Source organism: Mirounga angustirostris, unplaced genomic scaffold (genome assembly GCF_029215605.1).
Source record: "Mirounga angustirostris isolate CCGP_5_RB_7025 unplaced genomic scaffold, mMirAng1.0.hap1 SCAF_1, whole genome shotgun sequence".
Lineage (NCBI taxonomy): Eukaryota > Metazoa > Chordata > Mammalia > Carnivora > Phocidae > Mirounga > Mirounga angustirostris.
This window is the reverse complement of record NW_026991709.1, coordinates 104,936,433-104,958,527: the sequence shown is the minus strand read 5'-3', so window position 1 is coordinate 104,958,527 and position 22,095 is coordinate 104,936,433. Positions and strand designations below refer to the sequence as shown.

Here is a 22,095-nt window from a genome sequence, read left to right as displayed (position 1 = left end):
TTGGCTTAAGAAAATGTCAGGCTGGTTTGATCACTTATCCAGACCACTCACACTTTCTCCACAACAGCAATAAAGCTGTTTTGTTTTCTTATCACTCATGTGTTCAATGGAGTAGCACTTTTAATTTTCTTCAAGAACTTTTCCTTTACATTTATAACTTAGCTAAGAGGCCAGTATTTGGCACAAGAGGCCTAACTTTTGACCCATCTCGGATTTTGACATGCCTTCCTCACTAAGCTTAATCAAGTCTAGTTTTTTATTTAAAGCGAGAGAGCTACTTTTCCTCCTTTCACTTGAACTCTTGGAGGTTTTTCTAGGGTTCTAAGGTGGTCTAATGTCAATTGTGTTGTGTCTCAGGGAATAGGGGGGCCCTGGGAGAGGGAGACAGATGGGGAATGGAGGATCGATGGGGCAGCCAAAACACACACACTTACCTATTAAGTTTGCCATCTTATATAGGTGCAGTTTGGGGTACCCCAAAACAATTACAGTAGTATCATTAAAGATCACTGATCATGGATCACCATAACAAATATAATAATAATGAAAATGTTCGAATTACTGCGAGAATTATGAAAATGTGACACAGAGACACAAAGTAAGCAAATGCTATTGGGAAAACAGTGTCCATAGCATTGCTTGATGCAGGGTGGCCACAAACCTTTAATTTGTAAAAAAACACAATATCTGCAAAGCGCAGTGAAGTGAAGCACAATAAAACAAGGTATGCCTGGCTGCTTGCTTATTTCCCCAGGCCGAGGAGAGAGAAGGGGGTTGGGAGTCAGAGTCCTGGACTTGTCACCTACTTCTTACTACCTGTGTGATAGGGGCAAGTTAACCTCCCAGAATACCCATTTTGAGTGGTGAAAAACAGAGAAAAAAATAACGCATCTTAGAGTTATTGGTAAGAGTAAATTAAATTGGTAGGATTAGATGCTAAAAAAAAGAAGTCCTTTATGAATGAGAAAGTCCTCTGCAAAATTAGGCACTAATACTAAGAAATATCCATGAAGTGACTTCTGTGTGCCAGATATTATGCAAGGCATCAGGGACACAGTGGTGAACAAGGTGGTCTTCACGTCTCCAGCATTTGCATCACAGCCAAGGTGGCCCAGAGAGAGAGACCAGTAGAGACAGATTCATTACAATGTGAAATTTGCTATGGCAGAGATGGCGGGGAAGGAAGGAGTCAGAGAAGATTCCTGCCAAGAAACTGATATCTAAGTAGCTGTCTAAGGACTAGGAATAGTCAGCACAGGAAGAGTGGTAGTGGTGAGGGAAGAACATTCTAGGTGAAGAACATAGCATATATGTATAAAAACTCAGTGCACTGAGAGAAGAGTGTCCATCTATGGTGTTTAGGACCGTATAATTGTTCAAGGTGTTAAAGGAGTTCAAGGAGTTAAAGAGACCCTGTGAGAACAGACAGTGGTCAGGGGCCTGATTATGAATGTCCTTTCCTGAGTCTCTCAGCCACAGAGGGGCTGTAACCAGGTGTCTGATGGGACCTCTTTGAATGCCACACGTGGTGCTACCCTCACTCTTGGACTCCATCTTTTTAGGTGGGGAGACCCCCAAGTCTTTTCCCTCCCCCTTCCTATAAGTGAGCCTCCTGTTGGTTTCATTTACCTTTATGTCCAGCCTTAGCCCATGGGAAATTAATTGAATTAATTTACTCTCCCTAGATTCCCCTTGATTTTTTATTGAACCTGCCTTTCCAAAAACTATGTTTTGCTCTTGCTTACATGCTGCAGATAAAATGGCATGCCAGCTGCCTCCTTTATGAAACCAAGTTTGGCCTTTTGGTCACCCCTCCCTATCCCCCATATCATCTGGTCCCCAGGCTCTATCTGTGGTAGGCAGAATAATGACTCCCCAAAGATGTATATATACCCTAATCCCCAGAACCCATGATGATGTTGCCTTGCGTGGCAAAAGGGACTTTGCAGGTATAATTAAGTTAAGGTCTTGAGATGGAGAGATAGTCCTGGATCATCTGGGTGACACCAAGGTGATTACATGGGCCCTTAGAAGGGTGGGGGGAGGCTCAGAGTCAGAGATGTGATGAGAAAAGCAGAGGTCAGAGGGAGGCAGGACAGGAGATGAGCGGGGCAGACAGCCTCCAGAAGCTGGACAAGGGCAAGGAAACAGATTTCTCCCCAGTGCCTCCAGAAGGAGTGCAGCCCTGCTGACCCATTTGGGACTTCTGATCTCGAGAACTGGAGGATAATAAATTGTGCTGTCTTAAACCAAGTTTATGGTCATTTGTTTCAGCGGGGACGGGAAACAAGTACCTCACCCCTTCTGTGCCCTTCACTCCGAGCCTCCGCTTGGGTGATCCAGTGATTCTCCCAACTCTACTCCTTGCCCAAACTCTACTATGGTCTTGCTCTAACTTTCTGTCCTTAATTCTTTCCCAAATGGATTCTTCCACTTACGCTCTGGTATTCATTCTCACTTTCTCTAGCTCCTGATTCCAGCTAGTACTTTGTTCCACATCTTCAATCTCTTCATTGTTCCTGGGTTTTATTTTATTTTATTTTTAATTTTTAGGCATAGATTGGTTTATTTTTACATATTTTTACATGATTTAGACATCACAAAATCTTTGCAAGGCATATCAGGAAGGTGATTATTCTTATATTATGGATGAAGAAAATGAGAAATGTGGAGATTCAAGAGCTAGGAATTTAAATAAACAACTTCAGAACAAGCTAAAATGGCTAAAAGCAAAACTGTCCTCCTTGAAGCCTTGCCAATCTCCAACCCAAGCCAGGAGTCCAGTGCATCTTGGTACCTTAACCAACATTCATTGAGGGCCTAGGATCTGGCAGCTCCTACTACATGCTTTTGCTTCCCCTCCTTTATGAATGTATTGGGATTTTGAGCACAGTTAAATAAAAAGACCCAAATGCCCCACTAGTGAAAAGGGTCAATAGTTGTGAGGTTCAATTTGTATGTGGTTAGCAGAAGTAATTGGGAAAGATCAAGGCATTCCAAAGGATTTATTTTAGTTCTCCTTACTTCCTCTAAACTTCTACACTCGTGCAGTCAGTTCCTAACCTTCCCTCCACACACAATCTATAATAGATGATCACCACTCCTCACCCCACCCACCCAGGCAATGCCCTAGGGAGTCCCCAGTTGCCAAATCTAAGTTCAGTTCCCCTCTCCAGGCTCCTTTACTTCTCTAGATCTTGATCCTGTTGAGGCACTTTACACCCTTTGGAGACTGCAACATCTTTTCCCTGGTTCTCCATGGTCTCCAATCTGGTCTCTTCTGGTCATTTATTCATTTCTGAATTCAACAACTTTTTACTGAAATCCTACTGTGTGGGCAGCACTATGCTAGGGAGTGCATGTAAATATGCAGACACAGGTCCCTCAAGGAGTTTAGAGTGCACTGGGAAAGACAGTCATGCAAAAATAATGACAATATATTGCTCTAAGAGCAAAAGCAAAAATGCACACCAGGTAACATAGATGTCCCCAGTCCTCATCGCAACCTCCTACCTAGCTACTCAAAGTGTGGTCTGAAGCAGCAGGAAAAGCATCACCTGAGAACTTGGAAAAGGGCAGAATCCAGGGCCCCTTCCCAGAGCTACTGAATTGGAAGTCTCTAGGGATAGGGCCCAAGTCTATGCTCCAATGTCCAGGACTCCCAGCCCTGTCCCCATCTCCTCAAGGCCCTTTGCCCCTCTGTTCCACCTGGACCAAAACTCCCATTCTTCAAGGTTAGCCTTGATGCCACTCCCATTGTGAATCTTCATGTTACGTATTTCTCCCTAAGGCAGAAATCATTGCCCCTCCTTCTGTTTATACCATCCGCAGAATATTTATCACCCTGTTTTATTCTGTTTGGTTTCGTGAATGTTTACTGAGTGCTATCAGATACTATGCCAAGGTCTGGGATACAGAAGAAAAAAAGAAATCGTTCCTTACCACCAGGCATTTGTAGCCTATTGTGGTTAGTCATGCATATGACCATTCTTGCCTGCTTTTCTTTGAACAATTTGAATGTTGACTTCAAGTGTTCCATTATTCACCTTAATGTTCACTCAGGAAATGAAACAGAGTTGCAATCATAATTGATAAAACCTTGGGTTGACCTTTAATCTTCACTTGTGCACATGTTTGGGTACCTTCCATAATCCATTTCTACTTTCTCCCTCCTGTCAGTCTTTAGACTCTATCTGAATATCTTTAGGGGTCAGCAGAAGCACCAGGGGTACATTGTGTGTCCTAAACAGAGAATATCAGGACTTTTGTTTGGATGTTGGTGGGGTGGGAAGAGGAGGTAGAAGCATAGTGCCTAGAGAGCCCCTTGGACCTGTACGGAATCCACAAGGAGAAAGCCTGCTGAAAATGGAAGCCAAAAATCAGAAATCAAATCTGAGAAATAGAGAATAGGAAAACTATTCTGTTTGTATTATTTGACTCCTGGATCAACCACCTCATCAGAAGGTATTTTTCCCCATTCCATTAGCTAATAAATTCCTTTTATCATTTAAACCAGCATGGGTTGGGTATTCTGTGACTGATCATCACAATCATCCTAATTATTACAGTTTTGTATTTGATTCCAAAAAACCAACAACTAACTTGCTATGTAGAAAACGAGCCTTTGTTTGCTCTCACTCCAGGCTGACTTCCCCATGTGCAGGTCATTTCCTTGGCCCTCTCTGAGAAACCACAGATTCCTGGGACTGCATGGCCACACTTAACTTCAATTCAAGCTTTTCTGCCATAGTGACAGGTTTTACCTTTGTTCTGTTTTTAGTACTGTGCCTGTTATGGTTAATTTTATGTGTCAACTTCACTGGGTCATCGAGTGCCCACACATTTGCTTGAACATTATTCTGTGTGTGTTTGTGAGAGTGTTTCCAGAGGAGACTGGCACTTAAATTGGTAGAATGAGTAAAGCAGATTGCCCTTCCCAATATGGTTGGGCTTCCTTGAAACTGCTGAGGGCCTGAATATGAGGGGTTGGGTTGAGCTGGGACATTGGTCCTCTCCTGCCCTTGGACTGCGACTTACACCATCAGCCATCTGGTTCTGAAGCTTTCAGACTTGGCCCAATGCTCATACCATTGATTCTCCCGCTCCTCAGGCCTTTGGACACAGACTGGAACTACACCACTCATTCTCTTGGGTCCTCAGCGTACAAATGGTGTATGGCAGGACTCCTCAGTCTCATAGTTGCATAAGCCAATTCCAGTTGCTCATGATATATGTGTCCTATTGGTTCTGTTTCTCTGGGGAACCATAACACAGTACCCAACCTTTGCCATCACCTCCTCACTTTCACGGTTCTAGAAAAAGTGAATGAGGGCTTTCATTTAAAGATGGGTGTGTTGGGTGCAGGAGGGAGGAAATCTGGAGCATACATCCCATCCTCATACCCAGAAACATGCCCAGTTGTGTGGACCATCAAATATGTGATGTGCTTTTGCTTTTTACCTCTGGTTGCTTTCTCTTCACAGCTACATGCAAAAGCCGGAGAAGATGGTACTGTTCTGGTTGTTCTAGCTGAGACATCAAGGCCAGGAGTTCTGTCAGGTGTCTGTTGATTGGCTGAGGCTGCTTTTCATACACAGCGGGCAACACCCTCAACAACATGGCGTTGCCTGTTGAGGGAACAATACCGGGAATGATGAGTATTAGCTCACAAGCAGTAGAAACACATTTATTATCAACGCAATAATCTTTGCGCTTATTTATTAAATAGTGTGGAGTGATGGCCAAGTCCTCCGCTAAAAATAACACAGCATCTTATTCTGAAAAATCACTAAAGCATGACTTAAATGGATTCCGTAAAAGGGAATATTTTATTTATTTATTTATTATCTAATGAAAAAGTTTTCCAGAGTAATGCAACATGGGGAAAGAGGAAAATTTGACAGTAACCAGATCACACCCTTAAGAAGGAAACAATTTTGATAAAGAATTCCTGACGAGAAACAACATTTGGATGCTGTTTAAATGAAAACTAAGCAGTGCCATAAGGATGAACCTGAACTGAAAAAAGTGCAGAGGAATGTATTCACGTTCCTGAGAGATACAGAGGCATGATTTAGACAACTGACATATGGCAACGCTGCCTTATTTTTATGAATAGTTAGAAAAGTAGCAATGCAAATTTAAATCTCCAATTTCTGTACTATTTCAACAGAAGTTTAGACTCAGCTTGTTTGTCACACATGATTTGCCTCAAAGACATGTATGGACAACTGGATTTAAAATGGCAAAATCTCAAAAAAAAGATATTGCATAAGCTACAGGGACTTATCTGCAAACAACATATGGGAAACATCTGCTTATCACTTTAGTATGGATTTTTTCTTAAAATCCTCTCAAGTACTTAAATGTCCCAGGAGAATTGGTTTCTAGGGATTTCTTGAAGAAAATTTTTTTTGGTGTCTATTTACTTTAAATTTGGCTTTGTATATAGAAGAAAGACACAGAAGGAATCAAATAGGCAGCAGTGATTACACATATATAGACCTTTCTCAAACAGAAGGGAGATGTCCATATATAAAGGACATTTAGATATGAGAATAGGACGAAAGGCTATCATTTTCAGAATATCAGTGACTAAAATTAATAGAAGGGTGATTCTGGATCAAATTAAATGTATACGGATGATGATAAATAATGAGAATTGCTTTTCCCACATGCGGTTCATAGAATTAGTCTCCAGCAGATTTTGGTCATATGCCCATAGAGTGCAAAGTATTAGAAATATTCAGGGTTTGTTTTTTTTTTTTAAATGTTGTGTCCATACACAACACATTGCTTTATTTTGTTTGTTTTCTGTCTCTTTTAACCAAGAGCTTTTCCTTAAAAATCAGGAATTTTAAATGTAATCCCCAGCCAGTCTGTACAGGGTACAAGAGATTCTAGAATTTAATTATGTAGACATACTGATCAATCTCTAAAGAATTTCATGATTAATAACACTCTCTTTGGAATTGAAGACAGGAAACTGGTGTAAGGCTTTTGGTACAATACTCATTAAACACCCTGAGAGCCTTGAAGGGAAAGACTCCAGATTAGTCATTTTCAGCTGACCTGAATTTCGGTCAAATGATGCAAAAATAAATGTGTAAAAATTTTTTTCTAAGTTAGAAACTGATGAAGACACTTTGATGTAGAAATCCTATAAATTCAGAGAAAAAAGAGAAATCCTATAAATTCCATTTGTAAACTAATATTTTTTTAAATTATGGAATATTTGAAACCATTAGACAAATGAGGCAATAATATAAAGAATAGGGTTGTGCCCACCAGCCAGCTTTGTCAAAACAACCTCGTGCCAAAATCGCTTCCTATCCCACTCATTCATTTCCTTTTCTCCCCAAGGGCAACCACCATCCTAAAGTTGGTATTCCATCATCTTCATGAATGTTTTTACATTTTGCTTGCATGTGTATCTACCAACAAACATTTTATAGTGTTGTTTTGCATGCATTAAAATTTTGTATCAATAGTACTCATACTGTACAAATCTCTTTGCAACATTTAATTTTTTTACATTCAACATTGCGCTGAAGTTTTAGCTCCAAGAAGCTCTCCTTCACTTATTCTCACAGCTATATGGTATTCTATTGTATAAATAGGCAACAATTTATTCATATACTCTATGGTTGAAAGACATTACCATGATGATGATGATGATGATGATGATGATGATGATGATGATGATGCTTTTTACCAATAGTGCTGCAATTTTTATACTTATTTCTTTGTTCATAAATGGGAGATCTTCCCTAGGGTACTGCCTCTGAGCTTAGTGTGCTTAGAAATCACCCGGGTATCTTGTTAAACCATAGATATTGATTTAGCAGGGCTTGAGAATCTGCATTTCTAACAAGCTCTCAGGTGTTGCTGATGGTCCCTGGACCACATAATTAAGTAGCAAAGCAGAGGCTATGTCCCTGGGAGTTAAGTTTCTAGATCTTCCAAAATTTTCTTTGCAGTGTGGTTATATTAGTTTTCTATAGCTGCTGTAAGAAATTACCAAAAACTTAGTGGCCCAAAATAACACAACTTCTCACCTTATATTTCTATAGTTCAGAAGTCTTCTGTGAGTCTCACTGGGCTAAAATCCAGGCATTGGAAGGGCAGAGCTTCTTCTGGGAGGTTGCAGAAGGGAATTGGTTTCCTTGACTTTTCTAGTTTCTAGAGACCATCATCATTCCTTGGAGTTCCCTTCCTCCATCTTCAAAGTCAGCAACAGAGCGAGCACCTCTCTGACTCTGCTGCTATCATCATATCTCTTCCTCTGATTCTCCCTTCTGACTCTCTCTTCCACTTTTAAAGAACCCTTGTGAATACACTGGGCCCATGTGTATCATCTAGGATTATCTCCATATTATATGTAGCAACCTTAATTGCATTTTCAATGCAATGAAACATAACATGTCCACGGGTTGTGGGGATGAAGACGTGAACATTTGGGGGGCATTATTCTGCCTACCATCATGATTATAATGATCTACACACCCACCAGCAGCATGAGTGTTTCTGTTGCTCCTATCTTTGCCAACATTTGGTTTTGACAGACATCGGTTATTGCCAGTCTGGTGGAGTGTGGCATGGTATCTCATTTTTGTTGTTGTTGTTTTCATCTTCATTTCCTTAACTGATTGTGCAGTTAAGCGCCCTTTTAATATATTTACAGGTCATTTCCCCTTCCACGATTTGACCATTTGTATCCTTTGCCTATTTTCAATTGGGATGTTTGTGTTTTCTTCTTGATTTGTAGAAGCTATTTATTTATTCTAGACACTAGTTTTTTTTAATCACGTCTAAAGTTGCAATGTCAATATAGTTGATTTTTAAAATTTCTTTATAGTTTATAATTTTTTGTCATTGAGATAGCTTTCTCTACCCTTTCTCTACCCTTAGGAGAAAAATTTTCTCCTAAAAGCATTATGGTTTTGTTTTTCATATTTGTCTTTAATCCATCTGGAATTTACTTTCGTACATGAGGATTTTTTGTGTGTATATAAACAATTGTCCTAGCATTTATCAAGTTGTCAGTTGCTTCCCTTCTGATTTTTTAATACCTTTTTCACGTATAAGGTTTCTCATATGTCTGGGTCTGTTTCTGGATATTTATCATACCTTTACCAATTATACATTTTGTTAATTATAATAACTTTATAATAAATCATGATATCTCATGGGGCAAATTATCTCCAACTTCAAATTCCTCTTGGTTCCTTTATATAAATTTTTTTTTAAGATTTTATTTATTTATATGACAGAGAGAGACACAGTGAGAGAGGGAACACAAGCAGGGGGAGCGGGAGAGGGAGAAGCAGGCCTCCCGCTGAGCAGGGAGCCCAATGCAGGGTTCGATCCCAGGACCCTGGGATCATGACCTGAGCCAAAGGCAGACGCGTAACGACTGAGCCACCCAGGCACCCCCCTTTATATAAATTTTACCATTAGTTTGTCAACTTCCTTGAAAAACGAGGTTATTTTCCCCCCCATACTGAATGTACAGACTAATTTGGGATAATTGACATCTTTGTGAAATTGAGTCTTCCCATCCAAAAACATATGTCCTTCCATCTATGCAGGGTTTTAAAAAATGTTTTTCAATAACGTTTTGTGATATTAGCTGTGTTTTTTTTTTCAGTTAATCCTATTTTTTTTATTTTATTGTGTTATGTTAATCACCATACATTACATCATTAGTTTTTGATGTAGTGTTCCATGATTCATTGTTTGCATATAACACCCAGTGCTCCATTCAATACATGCCCTCTTTAATACCCATCACCAGGCTAACCCATCCCCTCACCCCCCTTTCTCAGAGTCCATAGTCTCTCATGGTTCGTCTCCCCCTCCAATTTCCCCCCCTTCATTTTTCCCTTCCTACTACCTTTTTTTTTTTTTTTAACATATAATGTATTATTTGTTTCAGAGGTACAGGTCTGTGATTCAACTATCTTACACAATTCACAGCACTCACCATAGCACATACCCTACCCAATGTCTATCACCCAGCCACCCACGCCTCCCACCCTCCACCACTCCAGCAACCCTCAGTTTGTTTCCTGAGATTAAGAATTCCTCATATATCAGTGAGATCATATGATACATGTCTTTCTCTGATTGACTTATTTCGCTCAGCGTAATACCCTCCAGTTCCATCCACGTCATTGCAAATGGCAAGATTTCATTCCTTTTGATGGTTGCATAATATTCCATTGTATATATATACCACATCTTCTTTATCCATAGAGCTACCATACGACCCAGCAATTGCACTACTGGGTATTTACCCCAAAGATACAAATGTAGGGATCCAAAGGGGTACATGCACCCTGATGTTTATAGCAGCAATGTCCACAATAGCCAAACTATGGAAGAGCCAAGATGTCCATCGATATTAGCTGTGTCTTATGTATCTCTTAATTAAATTGATTCCTAGGTATCTCATTTTTGTTGTTGCTATTGTAAATAGAAACTATAAAAATGTATTATCAATTGTCTGCTGGTATTAAGAAAGCAACTGATGTTTATGTTGATCTTTCAGCCAGCAAAACTTGCTCAATTCTCTTATTAACAATCTGTCTTCAGAGTCTCTTAGATTTTCTGTATATAGGTAATCAACTCATAATAATTGATGATAGCTTTGTTTCTTTTTTTCTGTTCTTATATCTTATGCTTCTTTTTTTTTGTCCTACTTTACTAGCTAGAACCTCCAATACTTCAATGAACAGAACCAGTGTCCAAGGTATCCTTTTGTTTCTCCTATTTTTAAGAAGTAAGTTTCTAAGGACTCATCATTATATATATATAGATTTCTATCAATTTTGGTATTTCTGTTTTATTAGTTTAAGTTTCTGTTTCCTAGTTTGGACATAAATGTTGCATTTTATTAAATGATTTTCTGCATCCATTGACATGATGATTTCTCCTTTAAATTGTTAATGTAGTAAGTTAATAGATAATTCTAATCTTTAACCAATCTTGCGGTCTTGGAATAAACTCAACTTGGTTATAATGTATTTTTATGCATATATTACTAAGTTTGTTTGGCTAATATTTTATTTAGAGCTTTTGCATCTATGTTCTTGAGTGAGGTTGGCCTTCTTTTCTTGTACTGTCCTTGTCTCTTTTTAGTATCATAGTTACTACACATATAGAAAGTATTTAGCACATTCCTGCACACTTTATTCTCAGAAGCAGTTTGTATAAGATGAGGTTTAGGGGTGCCTGGGTGGCTCAGTCGTTAACCGTCTGCCTTCGGCTCAGGTCATGATCCCGGGGTCCTGGGATCGAGCCCCGCATAGGGCTCCCTGCTCCGCGGAAAGCCTGCTTCTCCCTCTCCCACTCCCCCTGCTTGTGTTCCCTCTCTCGCTGTGTCTCTCTCTGTCAAGTAAATAAAATCTTAAAAAAAAAAAAAAAAAGGTGAGGTTTATATGTTCCTTGAATGTTTGGTAGAACTTGCATATCAAACTTTCTGGATAATGCTCCATATATTTCATTATTTCAAAATTTATGTAGTTTAAGTTTTTGTACCCTTCAGCAGTTTTTTTCTTTTTCTTTTTGAATTTGAATTTGAAACTGTTACTAAATAATTCTAAATAAAGTGTTTATCATATTTTATCCTCTTTTCCCTTAAAGTTATTTCCAACTGATACAACTATAGCTATCCTAGCTTTTTTGAATTGCACGTGTTTGGTATATTCTCTCCCTGCTCTTTTCAAGTTTTTTACTTTAGACATTTCTAGATTTTTATGTTTTATGTGTGGCTCTTGTAAGTGACCTAGAGCTGGGATTTTAAAAATATTCCTACTTGACATCTTATGTTTCTTAACTCGAAAGTTTGCTTTATTAATAGTTATGATGATTATTGGTATATTTGGATCTATCTTTACATTGTGTTGTGTTTTGTATTCATCTTGCTTTGTCTATGTTTGTTTCCCCTTCTTTATTGCTTTCTATTGAAAAAGGTTTGTTTGTTTAATTCTATTTCTTCTATTTGAACATTCTATTTCCTTTTGGTTTTCATGGCTGTCTTTAAAAAGATAAACATTCTGGAACTAACGAAGCAAAATTAATTTCTCTATCATCTTCCTGAACAATGAAAGGACTTGAGAATACTGTGCTGAACTTAAAGAGTACATTTTGGATGACTTTCTCAGATCCTTCTTCCAGTTCTTTAATATTCTCTTCATCTTTGCCTATTTGCCATTTAACCCATTCCTTGAGGTTTTAAAAATTTCAAATAATTTTTTTTATTTGTACAAGTTACATATGTTCCTTAAAAAAATCTGCCTAGTCTTTTTCTTTTGACAATGTCTTTTTCTTTGTTCATGTTTCCAACTCCTTGTGGGTCTAAAATAATTTTAAACACACTTATTTTCTAGCTCCTAGCTGGTACTTTAAATATATGAAGTTCTCGGGAGAGGGGTACCTAATCCTTTTTTTGTATCTGCTGATTCTCATTTGTAGTGGGTTGTTTCCTCATACGTTTAAGTATTTTTATTGTGAATTTGTTTTTACTGTGGCAGGTAGTATACATTTGAATATTGAACATGTGTGTGAGGGCGGACCCATCATCACAAACTTAGGGACCCTGCAGAGTTCAGTCAAAGAGAGACATGCTTACTTCTCATTTATTTGTGTTAGGAGAGAGGGTGGGGCTATATCCACTGAAATGCAATATGTAACTCTCTGAGGGTCTGGCTTTAGGTGAGGCTCTTACTTCCAACTCCTAATCCGGCCTAAGCTTTGCTCCCACATGGTCATTAACACTTGGTTGTTACAGAACTGGTAACCCTTACCTCCCTCTATGTCCCTCCAGGGGAGCCCTAGCATCAGCTCTCAGGCTTACAAGTTTGGTTTTGGTTCCCCCCTCTACGTTGGCCCCTGGATACTTCCCTACTTTATTGGTAGTTCATTTGTACATTTAAGGTTATTATTATAATGTATGCATTTCTAGGTGTTTTGTGCAGACGAGTTTTGAAGGAAGCAAAAATCCCTAAATTTACTTTAAAAACATAATCTTTGACTCTACACCTAGTGAAATAATGCAATTTCCACATAATACCAGTTTATGAAAGGAAACATTCCTAAAATCAGCTTATTCCTCTCCCCTAGCAATTTCTTAATTTAGACTTACCAGTTTTGCTTTGTTGTCTGTCATTTTAAAAATGTGTGTTTATAAAAGTATAGTTGCAACTCCAGAAGGATTAAAGATGGAATAACTAGGAATGGACTTGGCTTCTAGAGCAATCAAAATTCTTACTCTAAGTTGGTTTATTTTGGAATCAGGGGAGTAACTTTCACAACTTAGACCTCTAAAACTGTGTACAAAGGAAAAGTGGGGCAAGTTTTCTATACATAAAGGACTGTGTAACTTGTAAAGGCACCACACAAAATGCTGCAACCATGATCTTGCTTCCATGCCTCTACGCCTGCTGACTTATTTCTCCCCCTACCTCCCCTGCCCTCCCTTTCATCCCTCAGTGCTACCAATTCAAGTTACAACAGCTAATCCTCAGGGGGACAGTCTTAGCCCAGTTTCCCCACCTCTTTCCCCTCTGACCCTCCTCCAATTAATCTGACTGCAGCGTAAAACTTTGCGGTCTATTATTGTGCAACGTTCACGTTTCCCTCACCCTCCCACCCAGCCCCCTCCCCTCCAAATTTAGGGGAACTCCCGTTACCGCAGTGCCACCGGCATTACTCATTCATCTCCATTCAGGCTTCCCCCAGCATTTATTAAGGGCTCTGGGCTCTTGCCTCTCTCACTCTCACTCTCCTCTGCTCAAACACCGCTCACTTGAGCTCGTCTCGCCTCGTCCCCTCGGGCCAGCTGTGGGAGGTGGCAGAAGAAAGAACTTTGTCTTTCTCCAGCAATGCATCTCCCTGTGATTCTGTTTTGCGCTCTCTGGTCTGCGGTGTCGGCGGAGACCTCAGATGATTATGAACTCATGTATGTGAATTTGGACAACGAAATAGACAATGGACTCCATCCCACGGAGGACCGTAAGTTCTTTTTAACTGTTTCCCTGCTAACCCTAACTACATATGCACCTCTTTGGGTCCAAATATTATACATACACTTTGTAGCCAAGGAAATGTGCTAAACATCATAGTTTGTTTTGCAAAAGAACGAAGCACTTTAGGAAAGGGGGAGGTTTCAAAAAGTTATTTCTGTCACAGATACATAACGGCTTGAACCGCATGAAATCGCCGATATTTGCCTGTTTCGAGCCTCACGAACGGCAATTTCACAGAGTTCCACGTAATATATATCTGCATGAACGGTTCCTGTCATTGTCGAGATACTCACACGCTGTTTTTCCGAGGTGTCCTTAAAGGGAAGGGGGTGCTGGGGATAGGCAGGAACTTGGGACCACCGAGGGAGGTCACCTTTGTACAAAGCGCACCCAAGGAAGGCCTGGGCGGATCAGTAACGTGTGTGTCCCTCGCTCTAGCCACGCCGTGTGACTGCCGTCGGGAGCACACCGAGTGGGACAAGCTCTTCATCATGCTGGAGGACTCGCAGATGAGAGAGGGCATGCTGCTGCAGGCCACCGACGACGTCCTGCGGGGCGAGCTGCAGAGGCTGCGGGCGGAGCTGGGCCGCCTGGCGGGCAGCCTGGGGAGGCCGTGCGCGGCGCCCGGCCCCGCGGAGGCCCGGCTGGCCCGGGCGCTGGACGAGCTGCTGCAGGCGAGCCGCGACGCAGGCCGCAGGCTGGCGCGCTTGGAGAGCGCCGGGACGCCGCGCCCGGAGGAGGCGGGGCGCGCCCTGGGCGCCGTCCTCGAGGAGCTGCGGCGGACGCGAGCCGACCTCCGCGCCGTGCAGGGCTGGGCTGCCGGGCGCTGGCTGCCCGCAGGTAAGGACGCCGGGCGGAGCGGCCCCCGCCCCCCACTGCGCCCCCACACCCTGCGTCTTTGTCCTCGGAACGCGCGTGGCGGGAAGCCTGGTGGCAGCCCTCTAGGGGCAGCTTCATTGGAGACACACACGCCTCTGTTTCTCCATGGACGCTAACGGGGCTCACACACACACCATACAAGGCGCAAAAAGTGGCTTTAAAAGGTATTCTCCAGCCCCGAGGAGCCCGGAAGAGAGCTACAGACATAAACATCACAGCCTTGAAAATAGACATCAGGGGCCCCTGACTGACACCTGATCCGACCAGGCGGTGCGGGAGCTCTGTTGGCCGGTGATAACCGTGGCCTCTCTAGCTGCCCGGCTTCCCTCCGTTAGGGATTTCCACTTCTTCGAATTTTAGCCTGTCTCTCTCTTTAGGGGAGCTCTGGTTCCCCGCGCTATTTCAGAGCCCAGCCTAATTTTCAGGGACACGTTCCTATCCCTGGGCCGGCCCCTCATCCCCGCTGGTTCTGCCTGGAGACTGGAGACCGAACCTCATCTCCTGAAGGCTTAGTGGAATTCCTGAGGGGTCCCCCAGGCCCTGGGGTCTGTGGAATTAGCCCGCTAGAGGGGAGCTCTGAGTATGTGAGGCTTGGGATAAACCTGCTGGGCGGGATCCACAGTGAAATGGTCTGATGTAGAAGAAAATTGGTAACCCCCCTCCCCAGGGATTTAGGGGGTCAGGACCAAACAGGAGAGAGGCGGTTCAAACCAGATACAACTTGTTGAAGTCCCCTGTGACATGAATGAATCCCCAAACACACATGGGCCCGAAATAATACATTTGAAAGAACACATTTGAATAATACATTTGAAAGACAGTTAAACGAATGAGACGGTTTGGAGCCAAATAACCCTCCTTTATAAATCAAAATTTCTAAGAGGTAGTAGTGCAAAAATCTTTTGTGGGTTATATTAGAAAATCAGTGACTTAGTTAGAAAATATAACTTACACTGTTCCTGAGAATCTCATGAACAGAAAACATTACAAACAGTGCCATCCCTCTTTATATTTACAATAAAGCAAATCATCTCTTGGGGTAGGAGGAAGAATCATAAGCATGTGTGAGAGCATGTTTCATTTAAAATTACAGAAACCATACCGGAGTATCAGCCTTTCCTAAATATTTGAAGACTGTTTATCAGTGCTGAGCATATTTTCTTGACTATTCACTACGGTTTCAGAGACTGAAAAAGCATAAAATCAAATATACAATAGATCCTCAATGTGAGTGACAAAGAGACAAATTATAATTCTGTGGCTATTTTAATGGATGAAATTGTCTTGTCTTTGGCAAACCATGAGAAATGATAGTACATATAGTGTACCCCCAAAAGTGAAGGATTAACGCTAATTTTCACTTTCACCTCTGTATACTGGTTAGAGCAGAGAGGGATGTATTTCTGAGTTCTAAAATGTTAATTTCTTATTATATATATATATATTTTATCCACATGGTTTGATTTCTCCTTTCTTGGTTTCCTGCCAGCTTGGTTCCTAAGGGATTCCTAATTATTCTGTTGTCAGCCTCCTAAGAACCTGGTTTTAATTTTGTTTGGTCTTTGATAATATAATCAGAAAAACCTATTAGTTAAAAGCCATTTCATGAGAGAGTTTCTGACATTTCTGACATTTTAAAGAGATATCAAGAGCCTCAATCACTGGTCCCCACCAAAAAAGCCACAAAAAAACCTGTGAACACGAAAATTCCAACTCCATGAATTCACATAGCCAGTGTAGCCTGCAGGGGAAGCTGGGTCTCTGAGAGGCAATCAAAGAATGCTTTGGAATGCAGTCCTGACTGCCTAGGTTTATTTAAACAGGAAGTCAGTTCATTGAACTGCGGTAGGCCCCCTCTGGAACACTACTTTACTGGGACATTCAGAGACTATCTCAAATGGTCGTGCATATGGTGATCTTTTGTTCCGTGATCTTTGTTTGATTTAATTAACACAACTAGGAAAAAAAAAATGTATCTACCAATTTCATTTGAAACAAGAATGCGTCATTAAGAATGAATCTTAAAAGTCTTCAAAAATTCAAATGATTCAGTGAAAAAGTGAATACCAAAATGTGACAGGACCAATTTGTGCTTTGGTATTGTAGTTACTTTTATACGATTTCCTGAATCTCAGTATTTCTTCGACTATTTCTAGGTCCACATCTGTTTAATTTTTTAGGACAGAGCCTAGCCCTCAATCACTTGCAGGCATTTAGCTTAGTTTAACACACTGCATGGATGCTTGGTGCCTGCAAGTTCGTATATTCACCAGTTAGTCGTTAAAGGCTCTGGAAGCTTGCTTGTCAGAGCTATTTTATGATAAATCTTTAATTTGTTATAAAGTGAATACCTAGCCCTCATTTAGATTTTTTTTTTTTAATTCTTTTTCTGGTCTCTTATAAATATATGAAGTTATCACAAAGGAGAGCTCACCTATGAAAGGTTTTAGCACATTTCCCAGAGACACCTAGAAGGTCTTCATTTCAGCATCTCTAGCTCCCTGACCAAACATGTGACCTGGAGATGAACTGAGGTAGGAGTTTACTATGTGCCCACCCTGGTGTCTGAATGTCTCCTTCTAAGTGCTCTTTAGCGGAAATATGTTCTCCACCAGGCCCCTTGGAAGAGTTCACTCTTCCTTAAAGGTTTTCTATTGCTGCCTAAATAGTAATTATAAGCATGTGGACAGAATAAGAGTTTTTGAGAATAGCCTTGGTCTACACAGTTCTTCTGGAGTACTACATACTTCCTGCTTACAGACTCATAGACTATTAGAAGGAGAATGGAAGGGGCTTTTATAGATAACAGGAAAGCCTGGAGAAATTATGGGGCTCATCAAAAACTGCATGCTTGCTAATAGTAAAACAAACTGAATTCCATCTCTCCTAGCCAAATCGAGGGGTTCTTTTCCCATTAAGAGGCAATGCAGTGTTTTAGTTAAGGGTGTGGCCTCCGCAGCCACAGTGCCCAAGTTCAAACCCTCAGTTTTACCACTTACCAGCTAGCAAGCAGAACCAAGTTACTTAGTGCTCTATGCCTCAGTTCTCTCATCTGTAGAATGGGAATATTAAGACTATCTCTTAGGGTTGATAAGTAGGAATAAAATGATACAGTGATGAGAATAATATCTGGTACACAGTGAATACTCAATAAGAGTCAGTCATCATTATTATACATTGTTGCCTTTCAAAGGTAGTTTTCTACAAACTTTGCAAAGCTAACAAATATATGCTGGGTTTATTTAAACAGGAAATCAGTTCATTTAAAATTATAGAAACAGTTATCAGTCTTTCCTAAATATTTGAGGACCATTTATCAGTGCTGAGCATATTTTCTTGAATATTCACTACGGTTTCAGAGACTGAAAAAGCATAAAATCAAATATACAATAGATCCTCAATGTGAGTGACAAAGAGACAAATTATAATTCTGTGGACAGCAACAATATGACTGTCCTAGAGTTTCATTTAAAAACGTATGTTGATAATGGGTAAATGGGTGAGCTAGGTCCATTGAATTTCATAGGCTGGTTGGTTTGTTTTTTATTCTGGAAGTTTGGTGAAGTCAAGAAGAGGGAAACAAGTCTGGCTCTAAGTTCTTGGAAATTAACAGCGTCATTGTTTGAAGTTAACGCGTAGTGATTCAACATTTTTATATATATAAAAAAGTAGTGACAGAAAATAAACTACTTGTGAGGGAAAGTAATGGTTAAAATAGGTTTCCATTATTTTCTGAGTTTGGACAATTTGGCTACTCTGCATGCCTCCTTCACTTAGATGCTTCATTGAGTAAGCCTGACAGTTGACTTTCTTTATTCCCATTTTCTTTGTGCTACCGAGATCACACTTGAAGCTCCTCAAGTCATAATGTGATACAGCACATAATTTTCAGTTGTGGTCGTTAAAGTGCCTATGCTAAAATACGTAAATGCTGGAATCATCTCTGAATGAATTTATATTTTCTCTCACATCCTTCTCACTTTCTTGCTCCTCTAGGTTGTGAAATAGCAATTTTATTCCCAATGCGTTCCAAGAAGATTTTTGGAAGCGTACATCCAGTGACACCAATGAAGCTTGAGTCTTTTAGTGCCTGCCTTTGGGTCAAAGCCACAGATGTATTAAACAAAACCATCCTGTTTTCCTATGGCACAAAGAGAAATCCATATGAGATCCAGCTGTACTTCAGCTATCAGTCCATAGTGTTTGTGGTGGGTGGAGTGGAGAACAAACTGATTGCCAATACTGTGATTTCCCTGGGAAAGTGGACCCATCTGTGCAGCACCTGGAATTCTGAGAGAGGACGCACGTCCTTGTGGGTAAACGGTGAGCTGATGGCTACCACGGTCGAGATGGCCACAGGTCACATTGTTCCCGAGGGAGGAATCCTGCAGATTGGCCAAGAAAAGAACGGCTGCTGTGTGGGTGGTGGCTTTGATGAAACCCTAGCCTTTTCTGGAAGACTCACAGCCTTCAATATCTGGGATCGCGTTCTCAGCAATGAAGAGATAAGAGAGACTGGCGGAGCAGAGTCTTGTCACATCCGGGGAAATATTGTTGGGTGGGGAGTCACAGAGATTCAGCCACACGGAGGAGCTCAGTATGTTTCATAAATGTTGTGAAACTCTACTTGAAGCCAAAGAAAGAAACTCACATTTTAAACATATGCCAGTTGGGACAGTCTAAAAACCTCAGTGCATATTAAGAACACTTGAGACTAATGAAGGGGAGAGTTGAGATCAGTATTTATCTTGGCAAAATACCGAATAAACAGTTGAAGAGAAAACATTGGAGAATGCTTTTCCGGATATTGTTACTAGATTTTATGCCATGGTGCTTTGAGATTAATGCTGTGTGTTTGTCAGATAGACTCTCAAATAATTAAAAAGGACTATTGTTGAACAGAAGGACAATTGTTTTACTTTGGTTAATTTTGTTTTGGCCAGAGATGACTTTTACATTGGAAGAAAAATAAAATAACATTTGCTGTCCATTGTTCATTGTTATTCGTATGTACCTTATTATTAAAAAATGATGATAAAACATATTTATACTACAATGTGACTTAACAAATGCAAATGTAGTTTATGTGTTATAATCGAATGTCACTTTTTTGAGAAGATAGTTATATAAGTTATATTGTAAAATGGTTTTGTATTAATTTTATTAAGACTATTTTTGTAAAGCTCTACTGTAAATAAAATATTTTATAAAACTACCCCATGTCATCTAATTATAAATTTAAAAGATGTTTTGGAGCAAATCTACACTCAAAGTAGGAACTAGTTTTCAGATACTAATTATTGTGTAAATAGTAATAGTTAATATTGTTAGAAATAAACTGTAGAGTTGTTTTAAACTTTCGCTTCCTATAAATCATGAGCAAGAAATTTGATCTTGGCTAAGTCAATTCATCTCTCTGGGTTTTAGTTTTCTCAACTGAGAAATCAAGGAATTGAGGAAATATTGATCTCTAAGTCCCAATTTGATGTTTCTATGATCATATACAATGTTCTGTCGTATGTAACACAGAATCAAACTATCAGAGTTCCCCAAATATACATGATGAGGACTGTTCCTTAGGGAGATCTAAGAATCTGGAAAAACAGTGACTCCTGCCCTTAAAACATACCCCATTCTCTTACTCATGCCTGAAGGAGAGGGCAGTCAAGGTCCTTCACCCTGCAGATGGGGAGGTACCTCTCAACCACACTAGTGTTCTCCTGTAAAGGCTATGCAGGGCTAATAGAAGACCATCCACAAAGCTGCTTCTGAATGTCAGCAGCAAATGTGGTAGAGCCACAGGGATAATGTGTCCACCTAAAGATAGGGCCTGGACAACCACAGGTTATCTCTGGTTTGTGAGGTTTGGAGAATAGGGCCAGGAGTAGTTACCAAACTACATTTTATAACTAGTCGAGTGTCCTTAGACAAGTTACTTAACTTCTCCGGGTCTTCTCAGTAAAAGAAGGGACTTGGTCTCTCAGTGCCTTTAGCAATAAAATCTCAAGAATCTAGGAATCTTTGGTCATGGCATCAGTATAGCTTCATCCCATTTGTGAGATCCACAAAATCAGGCTGATTCTTAGAGAAGAAGAAAGAGTGTTCACAGTTATGAGGTCATAGGCCAGTCACGGACCCTTGGAGATTACATGATTCAAGATTGTGGGCACAGTGGCCATATGTAAGTCCTTCTTTATCCATTATCTCTATGACCTGAATGCTTAACTGGAAGATGAAATACTGGATCCAATTGTAAGCAGAGAGTAAGGCATGCTTTCAATTTCTACATCTCAGCATGAATTAGATCTGTTCAAAAGATCCAACATGATGCAGGACAAAATACATGCAAACTCATATGCTGACAGAGTTAAACATAAGGGTCTTTTAAATTTCTCTATGGGAATTACACGTTGAGGGTAAAGAAGAAGAAAATAGAAGAAAAACAAGTAATTCTTGGCTTACAAAAGTAGAAACTTCATCTACTACAGCAATAAATCCAGATAAGTGTTTCAAGGGACTTCTGATTGTTTCCTCATACCTATTTTCCTTCTTTTCCAAAGGAACAGAATTCCGGTTTCAATGGTAGGTATGCCCACTCAGAGCGAAATCTATATTTTCCAGCATCAGTTGCAGCTGTGTGTGGCCAGATGACTAAGTGCTAACTGATGTTGAAATACTGAACGTGATTCTCTTTCTCTTCCTCCTTCCACTTGATTGGAATACGGTTGTGATGGCAGGAGTTTCAGCAACCATCTCAGATCATGAAATTTGGTGTAGGAATATAGAAGAAGCTTGGGTCTCTTCGTGTTCTGAAGCTGCCTTGCCAGTCCTGGGCTGCCTGTTTCTGCACTTCTCTAACGTGAAGAAAACCACACTTCTGTCATTTTAAATCCACTACTGTTTGACCACTTAATCTGATCCAGTAGGACAATTTTTTTTAAAAATTGAAAAGACCACACACACTTTATTTCCTCAAAACATTCATAGGCTATACTTAGAAAATATATTTTCCAAATTCTCAGGAAGTTGGCTCTCTGGCTTTTTTTTTCCTAATAGCATTTAATGAGTCTCGGAATACATAGTGTCAGCAAAAGGAAGAAGAAATGTGTAAAACTGAAATAAAATATCTAAAAAAAAAAAATATCAGTATGCTGGCTTAGTCTGGCACATTGGCAAAGAGTTTCGT

General features: G+C 40.3%; 2 protein-coding genes across 2 annotated transcripts in view; one reads left to right on the top strand and one right to left on the bottom strand.

Moving 5' to 3' along the window:
• VEPH1 (ventricular zone expressed PH domain containing 1) overlaps positions 1 to 22,095 on the bottom strand; it is a 224,363-nt gene that overhangs the window by 159,579 nt on the left and 42,689 nt on the right. The window contains exon 5 of the mRNA XM_045903484.3: positions 5,461 to 5,627. Within this exon, the coding sequence (XP_045759440.2) occupies positions 5,461 to 5,627 (167 nt within the window). The remainder of the gene's footprint in view (positions 1 to 5,460; positions 5,628 to 22,095) is intronic.
• On the top strand, positions 13,729 to 20,124 carry PTX3 (pentraxin 3). The gene is made up of 3 exons (XM_045903483.3): positions 13,729 to 14,016; positions 14,469 to 14,870; positions 18,906 to 20,124. The coding sequence occupies exons 1-3, from the start codon at positions 13,887 to 13,889 to the stop codon at positions 19,517 to 19,519; spliced, it is 1,146 nt and encodes a 381-aa protein (XP_045759439.1). The 5' UTR covers positions 13,729 to 13,886; the 3' UTR covers positions 19,520 to 20,124.

What these genes read in the sequence shown, in the direction of transcription:
- PTX3 (XM_045903483.3), top strand. Translation starts at nt 13,887, where the DNA reads ATGCATCTCCCTGTGATTCTGTTTTGCGCTCTCTGGTCTGCGGTGTCG. An exon ending in ACTCCATCCCACGGAGGACC is followed by an intron (nt 14,017 to 14,468) that starts GTAAGTTCTTTT and finishes CCCTCGCTCTAG; the next exon opens with CCACGCCGTGTGACTGCCGT. An exon ending in CGGGCGCTGGCTGCCCGCAG is followed by an intron (nt 14,871 to 18,905) that starts GTAAGGACGCCG and finishes TTGCTCCTCTAG; the next exon opens with GTTGTGAAATAGCAATTTTA.